General features: G+C 42.9%; 2 protein-coding genes across 4 annotated transcripts in view; one reads left to right on the top strand and one right to left on the bottom strand.

Annotated features, from left to right (window-relative positions):
• Positions 1–10,406, bottom strand: part of CPSF2 (cleavage and polyadenylation specific factor 2) — a 42,476-nt gene extending 32,070 nt beyond the window's left edge. The window contains exons 1-3 of one of the 3 annotated variants that reach the window (XM_001147277.8): positions 9,984–10,406; positions 5,922–5,980; positions 975–1,157 (exon numbers count right to left, since the gene is read on the bottom strand). In XM_001147277.8, coding sequence (XP_001147277.1) covers positions 975–1,123 — 149 coding nt within the window. In that variant the 5' untranslated portion in view covers positions 1,124–1,157; positions 5,922–5,980; positions 9,984–10,406. Of the gene's footprint in view, positions 1–974; positions 1,158–5,921; positions 5,981–7,731; positions 9,513–9,761 lie in introns of those variants that run through there. The other 2 variants (XM_016926621.4, XM_054665804.2) reach the window with 2 other exon arrangements.
• Positions 10,322–16,282, top strand: NDUFB1 (NADH:ubiquinone oxidoreductase subunit B1). Its single transcript, NM_001076782.2, has 3 exons — positions 10,322–10,468; positions 14,773–14,917; positions 16,179–16,282. Exons 1-3 carry the CDS (start codon positions 10,333–10,335, stop codon positions 16,213–16,215), a joined length of 318 nt encoding a protein of 105 aa, NP_001070250.2. The 5' UTR covers positions 10,322–10,332; the 3' UTR covers positions 16,216–16,282.
• Positions 16,283–18,078: the final 1,796 nt, after the last annotated feature.

Below are 18,078 nucleotides of genomic sequence, written 5' to 3'. Positions count from 1 at the left end.
AGAGGATATTTATATGGCCACATACTTATAATGGATTTTTGTCCCAGCTTTTTCGCATAGTAACCACAGACAGTTTTGCTAATTGAATAGTAAAACTTCAGTTAATCAGGGAAGCATATGTTCTCATCAACACAAGAAATTAATAAAATGGTTTGGATTTTATTTCTCAAGTTCTAAAGTTTTTTAAATATTTAAGTCCTCTTCTCTTGCAAAATTAGTATAATACTGCAAACATCATTGATTTTTTATTTTATCTTATTTTTTTTTTGAAACAGAGTCTTGCTTTGCGCCCAGGCTGGAGTGTAGTGGTACGATCTCGGCTCAGTGCAATCTCTGCCTCCTGGGTTCAAGCAATTCTCCTGCCTCAGCCTCCCAAGTAGCTGGGATTATAGGTGCACACCGTCACACCCGGCTAATTTTTGTATTTTTAGTAGAGTTGGAGTTTCACCATGTTGGCCAGGCTGGTCTCGAACTCCTGAACTCAAGTGATCTGCCCACCTCAGCCTCCTAAAGTACTGGGATTGCCAGCGTGAGCCACTGTGCCCAGCCCATAATTGATTTTTTTTTTTTGATGAATCAGTATCTCATGGTCATTCTGAGAACCAGCTGACAACGTTAAGCATCAAAAGATGTAGAAAGTAAGCTAATGTGATCTGACCACAGAACTTTCACATGGAAAATGTTTCCTCTTCTCAAATTCTTATGTATTCTTGTTCTTTCCAAAAATTAGCATGCAAAAGTTTCTACTGAAATTCATTAGCTTAAGATTTTGCTGAATTTCAACAAGCAAAGCTTATAAGTCAATCAAAACTTTACAAGTTAAAATGTCACTATAGGTTTTTGGCATAAGTAAAATTAAGCCTTTTGCTATGAACTAGTGTAAAAAGGCAGTATTTATCACGTCGAAATGGTATTACAGTACAGAAAAGAGAAGTTGATTTAATAAAAACATAGAATTATGAAATGTAACTTACTTCCTCAGGGAATCAATAATATCCATAGAAAAGTGCTCATCCCAGCCACAGTCCAATAAAAATCTAAACTCATCAACTTGGAGAAGATAGCAAAGGGCAGATTCTTCTTGGACCCCAGAAAGGGTAGTTAATTTGATAATAGACGTCATTTTTTTTGGTCCAGAAACAGCAAGCTAGAAGGGTCTTTCAAATGAAATGAAAACATAATTAAACCTAAAAGCACAGTCTGGCATATATAATAGACAAATTGATTAAAATTATTTCAAATCTTTAAGTGCATAGAAATTCCATTAACACGAAAAGCAGTTTAAAGGCCCATTTCCATCATTGCCAAGTTTACTTTTTTTTTTTAAGTGAAAGCAAGTTTATTAAGTCACTGCCAAGTTTAAAAGCACAAAGATAATCTTAGACATAATGAGCCCTTTAGTGGCTCCCTAGTGGGGTAGTGAATGTTGCAATCAAATAGACCCATATATGAATCTACTCCTATGTGATTTGAAGCAAGTTAATTAAACTTTCCTCACCTATGTATCTCAGTCTATAAAACATTAGTATAAGTATACATGTAAAAACAATGTTGAAGTATTTCAAATAATGTATAAATTACCTATAACAGATACTACTGCATCCAAGTTCCTCAATAAATAAATGTTTAGGAATTAATGAACTCATCCTTCAAGGTGAATCTCTTCCTCTTTTATCTTGCTTTGTGATGGCACTGATTTCACTGTATTACAATGATTAGTTTACATGTCTTTCCCATTAATTAGACCAGTGGTCCTTAAATAGACCCCCTTGAGAATCTGATAAAAACCTATGGACCCTCCCCCTCCCCCACCAACTCTCAACACACCCAAACAAAAAACAAGAGTACATATACACGTAGAAATTCACAAACTTTTCAGGGAGTTTAACATTAAGAACCCTTGCATTGGAATGTGAGCAACTGAAAAACATAGGTGGCATATGTTTGCAACTCCCTAAATAGAACCTGATGCACGCTCCAACATATATCTGATGAAATGCAAATTGGGATGCCTACTACATATATTTCAGGAAAATATAACAAGAACACATCTACAGGCCAGGCACGGTGGCTCACGCCTGTGATCCCAGCACTTTGGGAAGCCGAGGCAGGAAGACTGCTAGAGTTCAGGAGTTTGAGACCAGCCTAGGCAATGTAGTGAGACCCTGTCCCTACAAAAAAAAAATATAAGAAAACTGGCTGGTGGCATGTACCTGTAGTCCTAGCTACTCAGAAGGCCAAGATGAGAGAATTGCTTGAGCCCAGGAGTTCGAGGTTACTGTGAGCTATGAGTGCGCCACTAGACTGGGCACAGAGTGAGACCCTAGAGTGTACCCTAGACTGGGCAACAAAGTGAGACTTTGTATCTAAAAAATAAATAAAATAAAATATATACATTTTTTAAAAATGGGATTTAGAACCTGGAACTGTGTGCTATTAAGCAGAAGTTATGAAAATATTCATTAGCAAAGTTCAACTCCACAGCAACATTTCAGATTTTAGCTCCCTAAAATAAATGAGCTTTTCCTGGCTAACTATGCAAGTAGGAGAGAAGGCCACCGAGTTACCTAATAATTTCTTACCACTACTCAAGGCCATCAACAAACTAAGGTAAACTGAATATCCACCTTTCGTAAGAGGCTGACAGGGGCTGCTAAACCCACCACATCTCCCAGCCTTGTTTATCTGAGTGACAGCCAAAATCACAAGACTGCTAGGTTATCAATTATCAACGATGTGTACGTCTCCCAGTAAGACCTAATCCCCTACCTCTTCTCCCTCTCAAATCCTTTCAGGATGCTCTCTGGAACTGTGATCATACTCACCTGTAACTGCAACTGCTTCTCTGAAAATTCTCTTCACCTGCCTGTCTTCCCAGGTACCTGGCTGTTCCCTAATCATACTCTTCCTCTTACGGCCTTCTCAAGGTTTTTTGTTGTTGTTGTTGTTTTAACTTCTTGTACCCCCTGTACTTGAAAAGCAGGAGGTATGTGTTCCTTGCTCCTCACTGCAGCTTCTAAACCATGTCTTCTCTGTCCTCTTTCAAATAGTCTAGTCCCATTAAAGCTCTTGCCACCCAGCAGTTCACTATTAGTCTTCCACATTTCCTCTTCACTATGGCATCTATTAACCTGGCCTCATTCACTGAGGACTTTTACATGACCCGTTGTTCCTCTCAGTAACTTCAATACTGACCTGTTGGTTCCTTGACTTCCTCAACTCCAATAATCATTTCACTTCAGCCACCCACCACTACGATTACACCCTAGACCTTATCACTACCAGTAACTGTTCTACTTTCAAAATTTCACTTCAAGCATCTCATTCTCTAACACCTTACTTACTCTAGTATTCCCATTGCAAAAATCCTCTGGGGTCAGTGGTATCTCTCTAATTCGCTGACTACTTTTTCCCTATCCATGACCCCCTCCTGTTTTTACTCAGGTCCTCACCTTCAATTCATGATCTGTTAACATTATTTGCAAACACTCAAATGTCTTGCTCCTCTAGGTACTTCTCTCTACTAGGCTGGCAAAACCCCACTCCTGATTAACTCCAATCGTGCGGGGAGGGGGGGGGATGGGATATGGAGGAGAATTACAGCTGTGCTATTTGCTTTTTTTTGAGACGGAGTCTCACTCTGTTGCCAGGCTGGAGTGCAGTGTCACGATCTTGGCTCACTGCAACCTCCATCTCCCGGGTTCAAGTGATTCTCCTGCCTCAGCCACCTGAGTAGCTGGGACTACAGGCATGCACCACCACGCCCAGCTAATTCTTTTTAGTAGAGACGGAGTTTCACCATGTTGGCCACAATGGTCTCGATCTCTTGACCTCATGATCCACCTGGCCCATATTTTTCTTTTTTTTTGAGACAGAGTTTCACTCTTGTCACCCAGGCTGGTATACAGTGGCAAGATCTCAGCTCACTGCAACCTCCACCTCCTGGGTTCAAGTATTTCTCCTGCCTCAGCCTCCCGAGTAGCTGGGATTACAGGCACCTGCCACCACACCTGGCTAATGCTATTTGCTCTTTAAATTCATGGCCAAAGGCCTCAAACAGGCCGTAAGTATTACCCTTCAATCTGACTTTTCTTAGTAGGTTGACTTTCAATTTCTGAGACTACTACTCCACACCTCCTCCTCTTTGTTCAAAGATCACCCATCCCTCCCTCCACCCTAGTCTCAGCTGATAATCTCATTTCATTCTTCAATCAGAAAATAAAATTAGACAATAATTTCTCATTTTCCAGATACTACATCTATTAACCTATGTGCATGTACACTGTTGGTTCTCCTGTTGTATAGAATAGTCCTGCTCCCATCCAAGGCCAATCCCTCTATGTGTGCCGTTGATCCCATTCTTATTCACCTTCTCAAAGACTTGACATCTTCAGTCATTCGCTCTTTCCCCTGCATCAACGTATCACTGATGTACCATTCCCACAAGCTTATAAAAATACTCTAGAATTTCCCAACTTATAAGAACCCTCTCTTAACCCTTCAACCCCCAACAACCACTACATCATTTTTGGGTTTCCCTTTTACAGCAAAAGTTCTCAGAATATTTGTCCACAGATATATCTCCACTTCCTCACCTCCCATTTGCACTAAGTCTGAGAAGCCAGAGAAATGTCCATTGGCTTAAGTTGTATAGAGGTTTATCAATGACCTTTATAACACTTCCAGTGATATACTTTCATAACAACTCATTATATTTCTCAAATTTTCTTCTCTCTTCACTGTGACCAAAACCTCTAACTTTTATATATATTTTCCCTGTCTCTAATTTATTCTGAGTCATTCTCAGAGGTAGTCATTCTCTGACCACCCTAAAGTCCTTCTTCACATCCATTACAACATCATTCTATTTCCCTCAAAATACTTAGTGCTCTCTAATTGCTACTTATTTATTTACTTGCTTTGTCTGTCACCTTCTCCCCTCCTGTGTCCACACTGGAATGCAGACTCCATGAAGGTAAAGACCTTCTCTGTTTTCATCACAGTTACATTCCAGCGCCTCCACAGTGCCTAATATACAGTGGTAGCCGATAAATGTTTCTTAAAGGAAGGAATGGGGCATGGCTAGTATTAAATAAGCTCACTGTCCTTACCACACCATAAACCAGAACCCATCCACATGTATTTGCCCTTGCTTGGAAGAGCTCTCTGAGTACAGGAGTTGGCTTGATCCATTTTTTTATCCTTAGTACATTAGCACATCCCTGCACATAGTGGTTGTTCAATAAATAACCGTTGGTAAGTTAAAATTTAAAACATATTGACTTGTTTTTGTTTCCTGAAACAGGATCTTGCTCTGGTACCCAGACTGGAGTGCAGTGGTGCAATCATGGCTCATTTGCAGCTTCAACCTCCTGGGCTCAAGTGATCCTCCCACCTCAGCCTCCTGGGTAGCTGGGACTATGGGCACGCACCACCACACTCGGCTAATTTTTTGTAGAGACAGGGTTTCACTATGTTGCCCAGGCTGGTCTTTAACTCCTGGGCTCAAGCGATCCACCCACCTTGGCCTCCCCAAATGCTGGAATTACAGGTGTGAGACAGCACGCCTGGCCTTCATGTGTTCTTATTTGGGGTACAAAGACATTAATTCTCTATTTGATGAAAAACGTTTATAAATACAATTTTGGAAAGGACCTTGGAAATTATCCCTGTCAAAAAGCTTACTGTACCACAATTATATTAATGGCCTAAGGGAAACTCTTTTCTACTTAAGTCTTCCTTAATTCCCACTTTCTTCATTTAGATTATGAAGTAACATGCAAGGTATCTTGCAGCTAGAACTGAGTAAGTTCATATTAAAACTGTTTTGCAGACAGACCAAGATTTCAACAGATGAAAAGATATTTTCATTACAATTATTCATAATAAAGCTATATCTTTATCAAACATTCACTACTTACTGATATCTTAGTCGTATATATGATGAAACACCAGGAATTCTGAAGAGTTCTTTATTAATCTAAAAAATAAATAAAAGCCTTATGAATGTGGTATTATGATTTCATTCTGTTTATAATTATGGTGTTTAATTTGTATCTTGCCCTAAGGCATCAGGAGCAGCAGCAAGTAGTATAATACGTGGTCCTTTTTTAAAAAAGAGATCTGTCATAATTTTAGGAATCTTAAGCTTACATAACAGATAATAAAAGACATAAAAATATTTAGGAAGTTTTTTTTTTAAGTTGACATTACCATATGTTATTGAGAATCATAGAAGAGGTGGGATTTAAGATTACTCACTAAGGATTGGTAAGACACGGGTAGAAACAAAGAGAAGGTACTCAAAACAGAGGAATAACAGGAGTAAAGGAATACCAGACTCAGATCTCTACACTTTTGAGTAAGTTTTAAAGTACCAGTGAAAAAACTAGCCTGGAAAACATTCACAAAAGCAAAAAATAAAAGATAAGGCCTAATGAACAGAAAGGGGCCAGATAGTGAAAGGCCTTGGAAACTTGGAACCTAGTCCTGCAGGCAACAGAAACATTTTAAGACTCATTATCAAGTAGAAAGATGGCATGATACAGGTAATTCTGTATTTTGGGGATATTCGCTGGTGTGTATGATTGATGAGATGATACAGAAAGCAGGGAGATAAAAAGCGAAAGTATTTAGTGGACCACCCCTTCCTAACGTTACTGATTCTATCTTGTGACCAAATTTCTTCAGTCTCAAATTGTATTTCATAGCTCTGCGACATGAATATATTAGTTGTTATCTAAGTAACCAAGGCTTGAAATGCTACATGCTGATTCTTCACTTCTGGGACAGTCTATTATTACCAGCTCCTGATTATTCTTCCCTCAGGAACGCTTTGCACATCATTCCCTTTTTATCCCACTGCCAGTACCCTAATACAAGAAGGGCCTCACTACCTTATGTTTGGGTTTCTCAGTTTCTCTGCCTCCAGTCTTTCCTCCCTTCATCCAACCTAAACATTGCTACCAGATTCATCTTCAGAAATACCCTGCACCTATTACCCCTTGCTCAGAAATCTCTGAAGGCTTCTTACTGCTTGAGAAAAGACAAACCAAATGCCTTAACTGGCAATGGAGGTTGCCAGGAAGCCACCCTGACATCACTGCTCAATGTCTTCAGGCCCAGCTCATGTTCCACCTCCTTACAAATTCCCACATCTAGTCTAGACTAGAACAGCTCTGTCAACAGACATATAATGCGTGCCACAAATGTACTTTTTAATTTCTTCATGGCCACATGGAAAAGTGAAAAAGAAACAGGTGAATTTTAATGTATTTTATTTAACCCAATAGAACCAAAATATTATTTCAACATGTAATCATGTTGAATATTTTACATTTTCATATTAAATCTTCAAAATCCACTGCGTATTTTATATTTACAGCACATTTCAAATAGACTAACCACATCTGAAGTGCTCAATAGCTACATGTGGCTAGTGACTATCATAACAGTGCAGATCTAGACTCCAGACCATAAAAACCAATGCTTTACACTATAGAGCATCATGTTGTCACCCCTAAAGTGCAGGTTGGCACCATCCTATGTTTATGTACATGTCTCAGACTAAGTTTTAATAGTATTGCCAACCATTTACTCTCCCAGACTAAAAACTCAAGTCACCTTCTTACCATTAACTTAGCAGTCAGCAGGTGAATCCCATTTGACATTTACTTAGTGTCTCTCTGACCTCCTTTATGTCCTGCCTCCATGGAGGCCTCATTGCCTTACCTGAATGATTGCCAATTTCCTTTCATCTAGTTTTTCTGTTCCCAGTTGATCCTCCATATAGCTGTCAGAGACCATCCTAAAAAAACAAATATCCTCCTGCTCACTCCTTGCACAAAATATCCACTGGATTCCTGGTAACTACTGAATAAAATCTAAACTCCCTATTGGAAACCAAGATCCTTCACAAGCTGATCTTAACCTACCTCTTGCTTCACCAATCACTCGTGCACTAAATGCTCAGGCAGGTTGATTATCCCACTCTCCCTAAGTATGCTAAAGCTTCTCAAAGCTCTGTATTCCTGTACTGAATCCCGAAATTACCTTCTCCTTTTGAGCTCAGCAAATTCCTTTTGATGCTATATGACCCAGCTCACATATTTACTCCTTTATAAAGCCTTTTTGTTGCCCTAGGCAAAGTTAGTTATTTTGTTATAAAGGAGGCACATAAAGTATTTGTTGAATGGATGTTCAATGTATAGAGGAGTAAAAGTGATCATCTTTGTATATCCAATACCAACTTCAGTGGTCAAGGCAGCATAAATGGGTACTGCAAGAAGGAATGAAGCCTCATCATATCATAAATTCCTTCAGAGCACTGGTTTTGACAGATACTACTTCATCGCAAATATCTCACAGTTACTTGCCCTCTTAATAATAATCGTGCATGTTGCCGGGCGCAGTGGCTTGCGCCTGTAATCTCAACACTTTGGGAGGCCGAGGAGGGCAGATCACTTGAGCTCAGGAGTTCCAGACCAGCCTGGGCAACATGACAAAACCCCTTCTCTACTAAAAACACAAAAAAGTAGCCGGGCGCGGTGGCTGCGCTGGTGACCCCAGCTACTTGGGAGGCTGAGGTGGGAGGATTACTTGAGCCCAGGAGGCGGAAGTTGCAGTGAGCTGAGATGGCACCACTGCACTCCAGCCTGGGGGACAGAGCGAGACCCGGTCTCAAATAATAAATCGGCCAGGCGCGGTGGCTCACGCCTGTAATCCCAGAACTTTGGGAGGCCGAGGCAGGCGGATAATCCTGGCCAACAAGGTGAAACCCTGTCTCTACTAAAGCTACAAAAATAGGTGGGCGTGGTGGTGCGCGCCTGTAGTCCCAGCTACTCGGGAGTCTGAGGCAGGAGAATCACTTGAACCCGGGAGGCAGAGGTTGCAGTGAGCCGAGAATCGTGCCACTGCACTCCAGCCTGGGCGACAGAGCGAGATTCTTCTCAAAAATAAAAAATAATGACCGTGCATGTTGATGACAACTAAGGTGAACTAAGCAAAATCCAAGGGAAAACAGAGGAGTTTGGGTTAGCCCTGGAGCTCACTGAGTGGGGAAGGCTCTTCCCGGTCAGTTGAGGGAGAGCCCCAGTTTCACACTGGGGTTGCAAGGCCGGGCATGGCGGCTCACGCCTGGAATCCCAGCACAGGCCAAAATGGGAGGATCTCGAGCCCAGGAGTTCGACACCGGCCTGGGCAACATAGTGAAACCCTGTCTTTATTTAAAAAAAAAAAAAGAAAAGAAAAGAAAAGAAAGAAAGAAAAAAGAAAGGGGTTAAAGGGGTTGTAAAATTAAAAATTAGGGGATGGGTATAAATGACAGCTCAGGTTCGCCTGGTCACAGGAGGCCAGACTTGCCGGGGTTACAATCTGACCTCTTGTTTTCTAAAGAGCACGTAAAATAGTACGAAGTCAAAAAAGAATTAGAACTTCGCAGTGATAGTGGAAGCGCTAGAGGGCGATGGCGGGAGGGCGCGAAGGGCCAAGACCCTTTTAGTACAGTGTGGTACAAACAACCGAAAGGTCTCCGGAGTCGATGAACTAAAAGGACGCCTAAGCGGTGTCCAGAGCTTAGCAACCTCGTGGTCTCTCAACCCAAAACGACGGGAAGAGCCCGAGCGGGGGAGGCTAAGAACGCCGTAGCCACGAAGCCAAGGAGCTAAAGCTGGCGTCGGTTTAACTCCTCCAGCGCCAAGAGATGAAAGGGGAAGCAGAGGGAAGCAGAAAGGAGGGAAGAAGATCCCGGGAGGGAACCGTACGGGCTGCCGCAAAACAGCTGGAGCTTGAAACCCATGGAGAAGTCACTTCTCTTTCCCTCGCTGACCACTTCTGCCGGGAACGACCGGGACAGTCGCAGCCGAAGCGGCGGGGGCGAGTCCTCGGGGGAGACCAGGTCGGAGTCGGGGCCCCGTGCTCCCGGAGGGCCAATGACGCCGCCTTCCCCAGCCCGAGGCTCGCTCCTTTCTCCCGCCCTCACTTGCCTCGTCAGGCCTCCCCCAACGCCGTCCACAGCCCTTCCCAACCCCTAGGCGAATCCAGGTTCAAGACGTAGAAAAGCCGATGCTGGGTCAGCAGCGCCAGGGACTACCGGCCGGCAGAAGCCCCACAGTGGCGGCCGCCATTTTGGAGCTGGAGACTAGCGGCGGAGACGAGGAGGAACCAGGACGAGACCATCTCCGGGGGGTGGGCACGGTGCTGTCGGAAGGCGACGGCGGTCACGCCTGCACGCCTCGTCTGTCTGGAGCTAAATTTTATTCAGAAATTATTGGTAATGTTTGGAAGCTAAAAAAAAAAAATGAGAGGAGTCAACCCTGAGGAGGAAAAAGTAGTATGATTTGCTGGCGTCACCCCTCTGCTCCGTGCGGGCGCGGCGAATGGCAGGTCCCGAGGTCGCAGCTTCCACTGGCGCGGGTTGAGTTCCCTGTTGCCCTTGGTCTCGGGGTCGCTGTCGGCGCTGAGGCTGCAGGTGGGTTTGGGGAGCCCGGGGGGCCGCCGCGACGAGGATCACGGCGACGGTGGCGGGGAGGGTTCTAGGCAAGCCCTCGGTGCTGTGCATGTGTGGAGGGGTGGTCTGGGCTTCCCTGGGGCTTCCGAACGAAGGTGACGGGAAAGGAAAATGGGGTTTTCTTCGGGTGGAGGATGGGATTTCCGGGCCGGAGCTTTTGGAAAGGGTTTTCTGAGGCTGTCATAACAGGAAAACGTCCGTAGAGATGTGACCCAGTGACCGCCCGCTAACCGGACTGGAGAGGAGACCGGCCCGGATCCCACGCCTGGCCTGAAGCAGGGAAGACGCTGCCTCCCCTCCGCGAGCAGCTTACATTCGTCCAAGTTCCAGCCTTCTGTCTTCTCGCTAACCTCGCTCTCTTCCAAATCGCAAATCCTCTTGAGCCGACACCGTTGCGCCTAAATGATGCGCTTACCCTTTTACTTTGCTTTTTATTTTTGAGACAGAGATTCACTCTTGTCACCCAGGCTGGAGTGCAATGGTGCAATCTCGGCTCACTCCAACCTCCGCCTCCCGGGTTCAAGCGATTCTCCCGTCTCAGCAGCCCAAGTAGCTGGGATTACAGGCGCCCGCCACCACACCCGGCTAATTTTTTGTATATTTAGTAGAGACGAGGGTTTCACTATGTGGGCCAGGCTGGTCTCGAACTCCTGATCTCGTGATCCACCCGCCTCAGCATCCCAAAGTGCTGGGATTACAGGCGTGAGCCACTGCACCTGGCCCACCTTGCCTTTTAAAAGACAAAAGTATGGCCAGGCTTAGTGGCTCACGCCTGTAATCCCAGCACTTTGGGAGGCAGAGGTGGCCGGATCAAGAGGTCAGGAGTTTGAGACCAGCCCGGCCAACAGTGAAACCCCATCTCTACTTAAAAATACAAAAATTAGCCGGGCGTGGTGGCACCTGCCTATAGTCCCAGCTACTCGGAAGGCTGAGGCAAGAAAATCACTTGAACGGCCGGGCGCGGTGGCTCACGCCTGTAATCCCAGCACTTTGGGAGGCCTAGGCGGGCGGATCACGAGGTCAGGAGATCAAGACCATCCTGGCTAACATGGTGAAACCCTGTGTCTACTAAAAATACAAAAAAAATTAGCTGGGCGTGGTGGCGGGCGCCTGTAGTCCCAGCTACTCGGGAGGCTGAGGCAGGAGAATGGCGTGAACGCGGGAGGCGGAGCTTGCAGTGAACCAAGATTGCGCCACTGCACTCCAGCCTGGGCCACAGAGAGAAAAAAAAAAAAAAAAGAGCCGGGCGCGATGACTCACGCCTGTAATCCCAGCACTTTGGGAGGCCTAGGCAGGCGGGCGGACCACCTGAGATTGGGAATTCAAGACCAGCCTGACCAACATGGAGAAACCTCGTCTCTACCAAAAATACAAAATTAGCTGGGCATGGTGGCGCATACCTGTAATCCCAGCTACTTGGGAGGCTGAGGTAGGAGAATCCCTTGAATCCGAGAGGCAGAGGTTGCTGTGAGCCAAGATTGCGCCATTGCACTCCGGCCTGGGCAACAAGAGCGAAACTTCGTCTCAAAATAAAAAAAAAAAAAAGGAAAGAAAAAAGTATGAATTGTATAAGTATGCCAGTGTAAGAGGAGAGGCAGAAATTCGGTCTACATAGTCCTAGCACAGCTTAGTGCTAAGCACTTTTGTTGGCAATAATGTATTGATTGTCTTTCTAGGATGTTGTCATATGTCTTCTTAGTCATTGTACATGATTTATTAGTTTAGTCCAAACGCACACAGGTGTATTTTGAATTCATCTGTATGCACGAATTTTTACAGAAAATTGGCAATCCAACTATGTTTTTATTGAATTAGTGCAATTTGTTTTCCACATGATGTCTATTACAGGTTCAGTATCCCTGATCAGAATGTTGGAAATCCAAAATGCCCCCATATGTGAAACTTGGGGCCACAAGTTTGAGACCAGCCTGGGCAACATAGCAAGATTTTGTCTCTACAAAAAAAAATGTTTAAAGAATTTTTTTAAATTAGCACCTGTAGCTCCAGCTTCTCAGAAGATTGAGGTGGGAAGATCACTTGAGCTCAGGAGTTCAAGACTGCAGTGGACTATTATAACTCCACTGCACTCCATCCTAGGTGACAGAGCGAGACTATTTAAAAAAAAAAAAGTTTCATATAAGATTACCTTCAGGCTATGTGTATAAGGTATATATAAAGCACAAATGAATTTTATGTTTTAATTCGGTCCTATCCCCAAGATAGCTCATTATGTGCATGCAAATATTTCAAAATCAAAAAATCGAAAACACTTCGGGTCCCAAGCATTTCGGATAAGGAAAAACCTATAGTTCTATTCCTCCTCATCTACCTTCTGGAAACTCAGCATTTAAAAGCTTTTAAGTACCATAAACATCAATTCAGGAAGGGGTTTCTTAGGCATGGGCTATAATAGCAGCCAGAGCTGTAGAGTGAAGCTGAATTTGAACTCCAGCTCTGTACTTAATAGCTATTTGGATTAAGCTGTTTTCTTATCTGTAAAATGTAAATAATAGTTATTTCACATTACGTATAGAAATAGATGATGGCTCTGGTACCTAGTAACCTAGTAGTCTTTTTTTTTTTTTTTTTTTTTTTGAGACAGCATCACGCTCTGTCGTCCAGGCTAGAGTACAGTGGTGTGATCTCAGGTCACTGCAACCTCCGTCTCCTGGGCTCAAGCAATCCTCCCACCTCAGCCTCCGAAGTAGCTGGAACTACAGGCATATACTACCACACCCAGCTAATTTTTTGATTTTTTGTAGAGACAGGGTTTTGCCATGTTAACCAGGCTAGTCTCAAGCTAGGCTCAAGCGATCCATCCGCCTTAGTCTCCCAAAGTGCTGTGGTTACAGGCATGAGCCACCTAGTAGTCACTCTATAAAAGTAAATTTTCTTCTCCCTTTGCCTTTTTTTTTTCTTTCTTTCTTTTTTTTGAGACAGAGACTCGCTGTATCCCCCAGGCTGGAGTGTAGTGGCGTCATCTCAGCTCACTGCAACCTCTGCCTCCCAAGTTCAAGCAATTCTCCTGCCTCAGCCTCCTGAGTAGCTGGGACTACAGGCATGTGCCACTACGCCCACCTAATTTTTGTATTTTTAGTAGAGATGGGGTTTCACCATGTTGGCCAGGCTGGTCTCGAACTCCTGACCTTGTTGTCGTCCACCCGCCTCAGCCTCCCAAAGTGCTGGGATTACAGGCGTGAGCCACTACACCCGGCCCCTTTACCTTTTTTAGAGTAATTTATATTCATATCTACAGTGACATTATTGAATATAGTTTTCTTTTTTCTCTCATATCTTTTAATTTCCTTTCTAAATTTAGTTTTCAGTAATTACAGCTTTACCTAAAGAATTCCATTTCTGGCAAAATTGTATTAAATTTGTTTTTGCATTGTGAGAGGTTCTAAATATGTTTTACACAAGTAAAAGTCCTAAATGAGAGCCAGATGCAGTGGTGTATGCCTGTAGTCCCAGCTACTTGGGAGGCTGAGGCAGGAGGAATACTTGAGCCCGGGAGTTGAGAGCTGTAGTGCCTGTGAATAGCCACTGCCCTCCAGCCTGGGCAACATAGCAAGAGCTTGTCTCTTTTACAAAAAAAAGTTCCAAAACAACATGAGGAGGGTGCAAACAATCAGCTGTTGCAGGTAGAATTTTTTTACATACCATCTCTGTTTCTCTGCTCTGTATCGTATCACATCACTATTGAAGCTAGTAGTAAAATGTAATAAATAGACCCAGTGCAGTGTAATTTTATATTAATCATTGTCCCGTATGTAATCTTCATCAATTAGATTTTAAAGTATTATACTACATTCTCATGCCAGGCAAACAGAGGCGTATTAGGCTTTTAACATCTATTACATCTATGTCTATCATCTTCTTGTTTCAGATGCAATTTATTTATTTTATTGAGATGGAGTCTTGCTCTGTCGCTCAGGCTGAAGTACAGTGGCACGATCTTGGCTCACTGCAACCTCCGCCTCCTGGGTTCAAGCAACTCTCCTGCCTCAGCCTCTCCAGTAGCTGGAATAACAGACACGCACCACCACACCCGGCTAATTTTTGTGCTTTTAGTAGAAATGGGGTTTTGCCATGTTGGCCAGGCTGGTCTCGAACTCCTAATCTCAAGTGATCTGCCCACCTCAGCATCCCAAAGTGCTAGGATTACAGGCATGAACCACCGCACCCGGCCCAGATGCAATTTAAAAGCTATTTCAAAAAAAAACAAAAAAAGCAGTTGTATTTCTGATAATTTTTTTTTCTTTTAGCTATCATGGTGAACTTACTTCAGATTGTGCGGGACCACTGGGTTCATGTTCTTGTCCCTATGGGATTTGTCATTGGATGTTATTTAGACAGAAAGAGTGATGAACGGCTAACTGCCTTCCGGAACAAGAGTATGTTATTTAAAAGGTTAGTCTGCATTTTTTTAAACCAGCAATTGGCCAAATTTGGGGAATATTCTTTTTGATATGTGCCAAAAATAAATAGAAGGGGTAATTTTTCCCCCTTGAGGACTTATATTCAAATGATACTGTTTTTAGTCTTGTTTGTTATTGAATCCTTGGATAAAACAGTATGATTACCTCTAGAATTTAAAGTCTTCATTTAATGAATAGGCTGTTTCAGGTCTTTGAAAGTATTGTCTTTTTTTAATTCAAAGTGCATTTTAATACAGAAACAGTTTAAAAGTAGCTGACCAAAGCCTAGCTTATATACAGCTTCCACATATATTGTCATATATTATCTTACTTAAGACATGCTATAGCTGAGATAAATAGTAATAACAGCAGCTAGGTGCTGTGTTCTTAGCAGCACTACCTGAGAGCTTTAGACCTGGTGGTAGAGTGATAGCAACTGGCAGCTGCCTGGTCCCATTGTGCCTCTAGAGATGGCTCCTCTGGCAGCAGAGAGTTCCAGTTAGCAAGACAGGATGCCTGCCAGTGGGCATACAGCTGGGTAGGAGGAAGCCTGAGGGGCAAGAGAACTGAGCAGCATCCACAGTGGGTATGGAGAGATGGTAGAAGTGATTCACAAATCAGGGATTTCAAGAAAGAAAATAAGCTGGAAAGGGTTTAGAAAACATTTCGAATGAACTCACTGAGCAGAGAGAATAGCTTTCATATAAAGATAAACTAAGTAATTACAATTCTTTAACCCAGAAAAAAGAAGCTAACAATATGGTTAAAGTTAAAATCATGAATGAAAAGAATACATATGATGAATCTAATATGTAAGTTTTTTAAATGGATCAGTGTAATAGAAAATAAAATATTGACCGGGCGCGGTGGCTCACACCTGTAATCCTAGCACTTTGGGAGGCCGAGGCAGGTGGATTCCTTGAGGTCAGGAGTTCGAGACCAGCCTGGCCAACATGGTGAAACCCCGTCTCTACCAAAAATATAAAAAATTAGCTCGATGTGGTGGCACACAGCTGTAATCCCAGCTACTTGGGAGGGTGAGGCAGGATAATCACTTGAAGCCAGGAGGTGGAGTTTGCAGTGAGCCAAGATCGTGCCACTGCACTCCAGCCTGGGCTACAAAGCCAGACTTCGTCTCAAAAAAAAAAAAAGAAAATGAAATATTGCAATCATTCTTCTGACTTCCCCTTTTATCTCGTATCACAGTTTTATTTACAGTTTTTCCGTTTCTTCCTTTTTTGCTTTCCACACAGGGAATTGCAACCCAGTGAAGAAGTTACCTGGAAGTAAAGACTGGCTAGATTATCGAATGTTCACATTTTAAAGTTCTGAGAGAAATAAAAACATGAAGAATCTGAAATGTCTTTCTTTTCATACAAAGGTAGCCCTTCTGGTAACAAGCATACTTAAAAAATAATTATTAGGGCCCAGCGCGGTGGCTCACACCTGTAATCCCAACACTTTGGGAGGCTGAGGCAGGCAGATCACCTGAGGTCAGGAATTCCAGACCAGCCTGACCAACATGGTGAAACCCCGTCTCTACTAAAAATACAAAAAATTAGCCGGGTATGGTGGCGCATACCTGTCCTGTCAGGCAACAGAGTGAGACTCCATCTCAAAAATAAATAATAAATAAAATAATAACTATTAGGTACCTGATTGTATACCGTGGTATTAAATTTATAATTAGCATTTAATTTGCTGTTTCTCATTTTGAACCACAGTATTATTAAATCATGGAGCAAATTTTTTATCATATTTTTCAAAAAAAATTTCAAACCTTGTGCTTCAACGGGACTTAAAAAGGATGATGCCAAGATTTTATTTGATAAAAATCACATACTGAAAATTTTAAGTGACCTTAGCTTTGGCAAAGCTTTTTCCTTTTTCCAAATGTAGGGTACACACAGGAAGCAAGGATTTTTAAAATACAACACACAAAACATGAATTAATTTAAAAAATAAGTTGTACTTTATCAAAATTTAAAATTTTGCTCTTCGAAAAACACATCTAGAATATGTAAACAATCCTTATAGCTTAAGAATAAACAACCTAACTTTTTTTTTTTTTGAGACGGAGTCTTGCTACGTCGCCCAGGCTGGAGTGCAGTGGTGTGATCTGCAAGCTCCGCCTCTTGGGTTCCCACCATTCTCCTGCCTCAGCCTCCCGAGTAACTGGGACTACAGGTGCCTGCCACTACACCTAGCGAATTTTTTGTATTTTTAGTAGAGACTGGGTTTCACCATGTTAGCCAGGATGGTCTCGATCTCCTGACCTCGTGATCCACCTCAGCCTCCCAAAGTGCTGGGATTACAGGCGTGAGCCACTGCGCCCAGCTTCAACAACCTAACTTTTTAAATGGGCAAAAGATTTTAACAAACACTGCCAAAAGAGATAAGAGGATGGCAAGTAAGCGCATGAAAAGATACTCAACATTAGTAGTCACTAGAGAAATGGAAATTAACAGCAAAATGAGATGGCACTACACACCTATTAAATGGTTAAAATTAGGCTGGCTCACGCCTGTAATCTCAACACTTTGGGAGGCCGAGGCGGGTAGATCACCTGAGCTCAGGAATTCAAGACCAGCCTGACCAACATGGTGAAACCCCATCTCTACTAAAAATACAAAATTAGCCGGGTGTGGTGGTGCATGTCCGTAATCCCAGCTACTTGGGAGGCTGAGGGAGGAGAATCACTTGAACCCCAGGAGCGGAGGTTGCAGTGAGCCAAGATCATGCCATTGCACTCCAGCCTGGGCAATAAGAGCAAAACTCCATCTCAAAAAATAGATTTAAATAAGTAAAAATAAAATGGTTAAAATTTGGAAGACTGACTACCAATTGTTGGCAAGGATGTAGAGCAGCTAGAAGGCACACTGCTGGCAGGAATATAAAATGTAGCCACCAGTGGTTGTCCCACCTTGGAAATAAGTTTAGCAGTTTCAGGTAAAACACACCTACCACTTGACCCAGCCATCCCAGTCTGATTTATTTACCCAAGAGAAATGAAAGCATATATCCACACAAAGACTTTTACATGAATGTTCATAGCAGCTTGATTAGTAACAGCCAAAAATGAGATAACCCAAATGTCTATCAACATAGGAATGGATAAAGTGTGTTGAATCCATATCATAGACTACTACTACC

The sequence above is a fragment of the Pan troglodytes genome, chromosome 15 (assembly GCF_028858775.2).
Source record: "Pan troglodytes isolate AG18354 chromosome 15, NHGRI_mPanTro3-v2.0_pri, whole genome shotgun sequence".
Classification (NCBI taxonomy): Eukaryota; Metazoa; Chordata; class Mammalia; order Primates; family Hominidae; genus Pan; species Pan troglodytes.
This window is presented reverse-complemented; position numbering and strand designations above follow the sequence as displayed.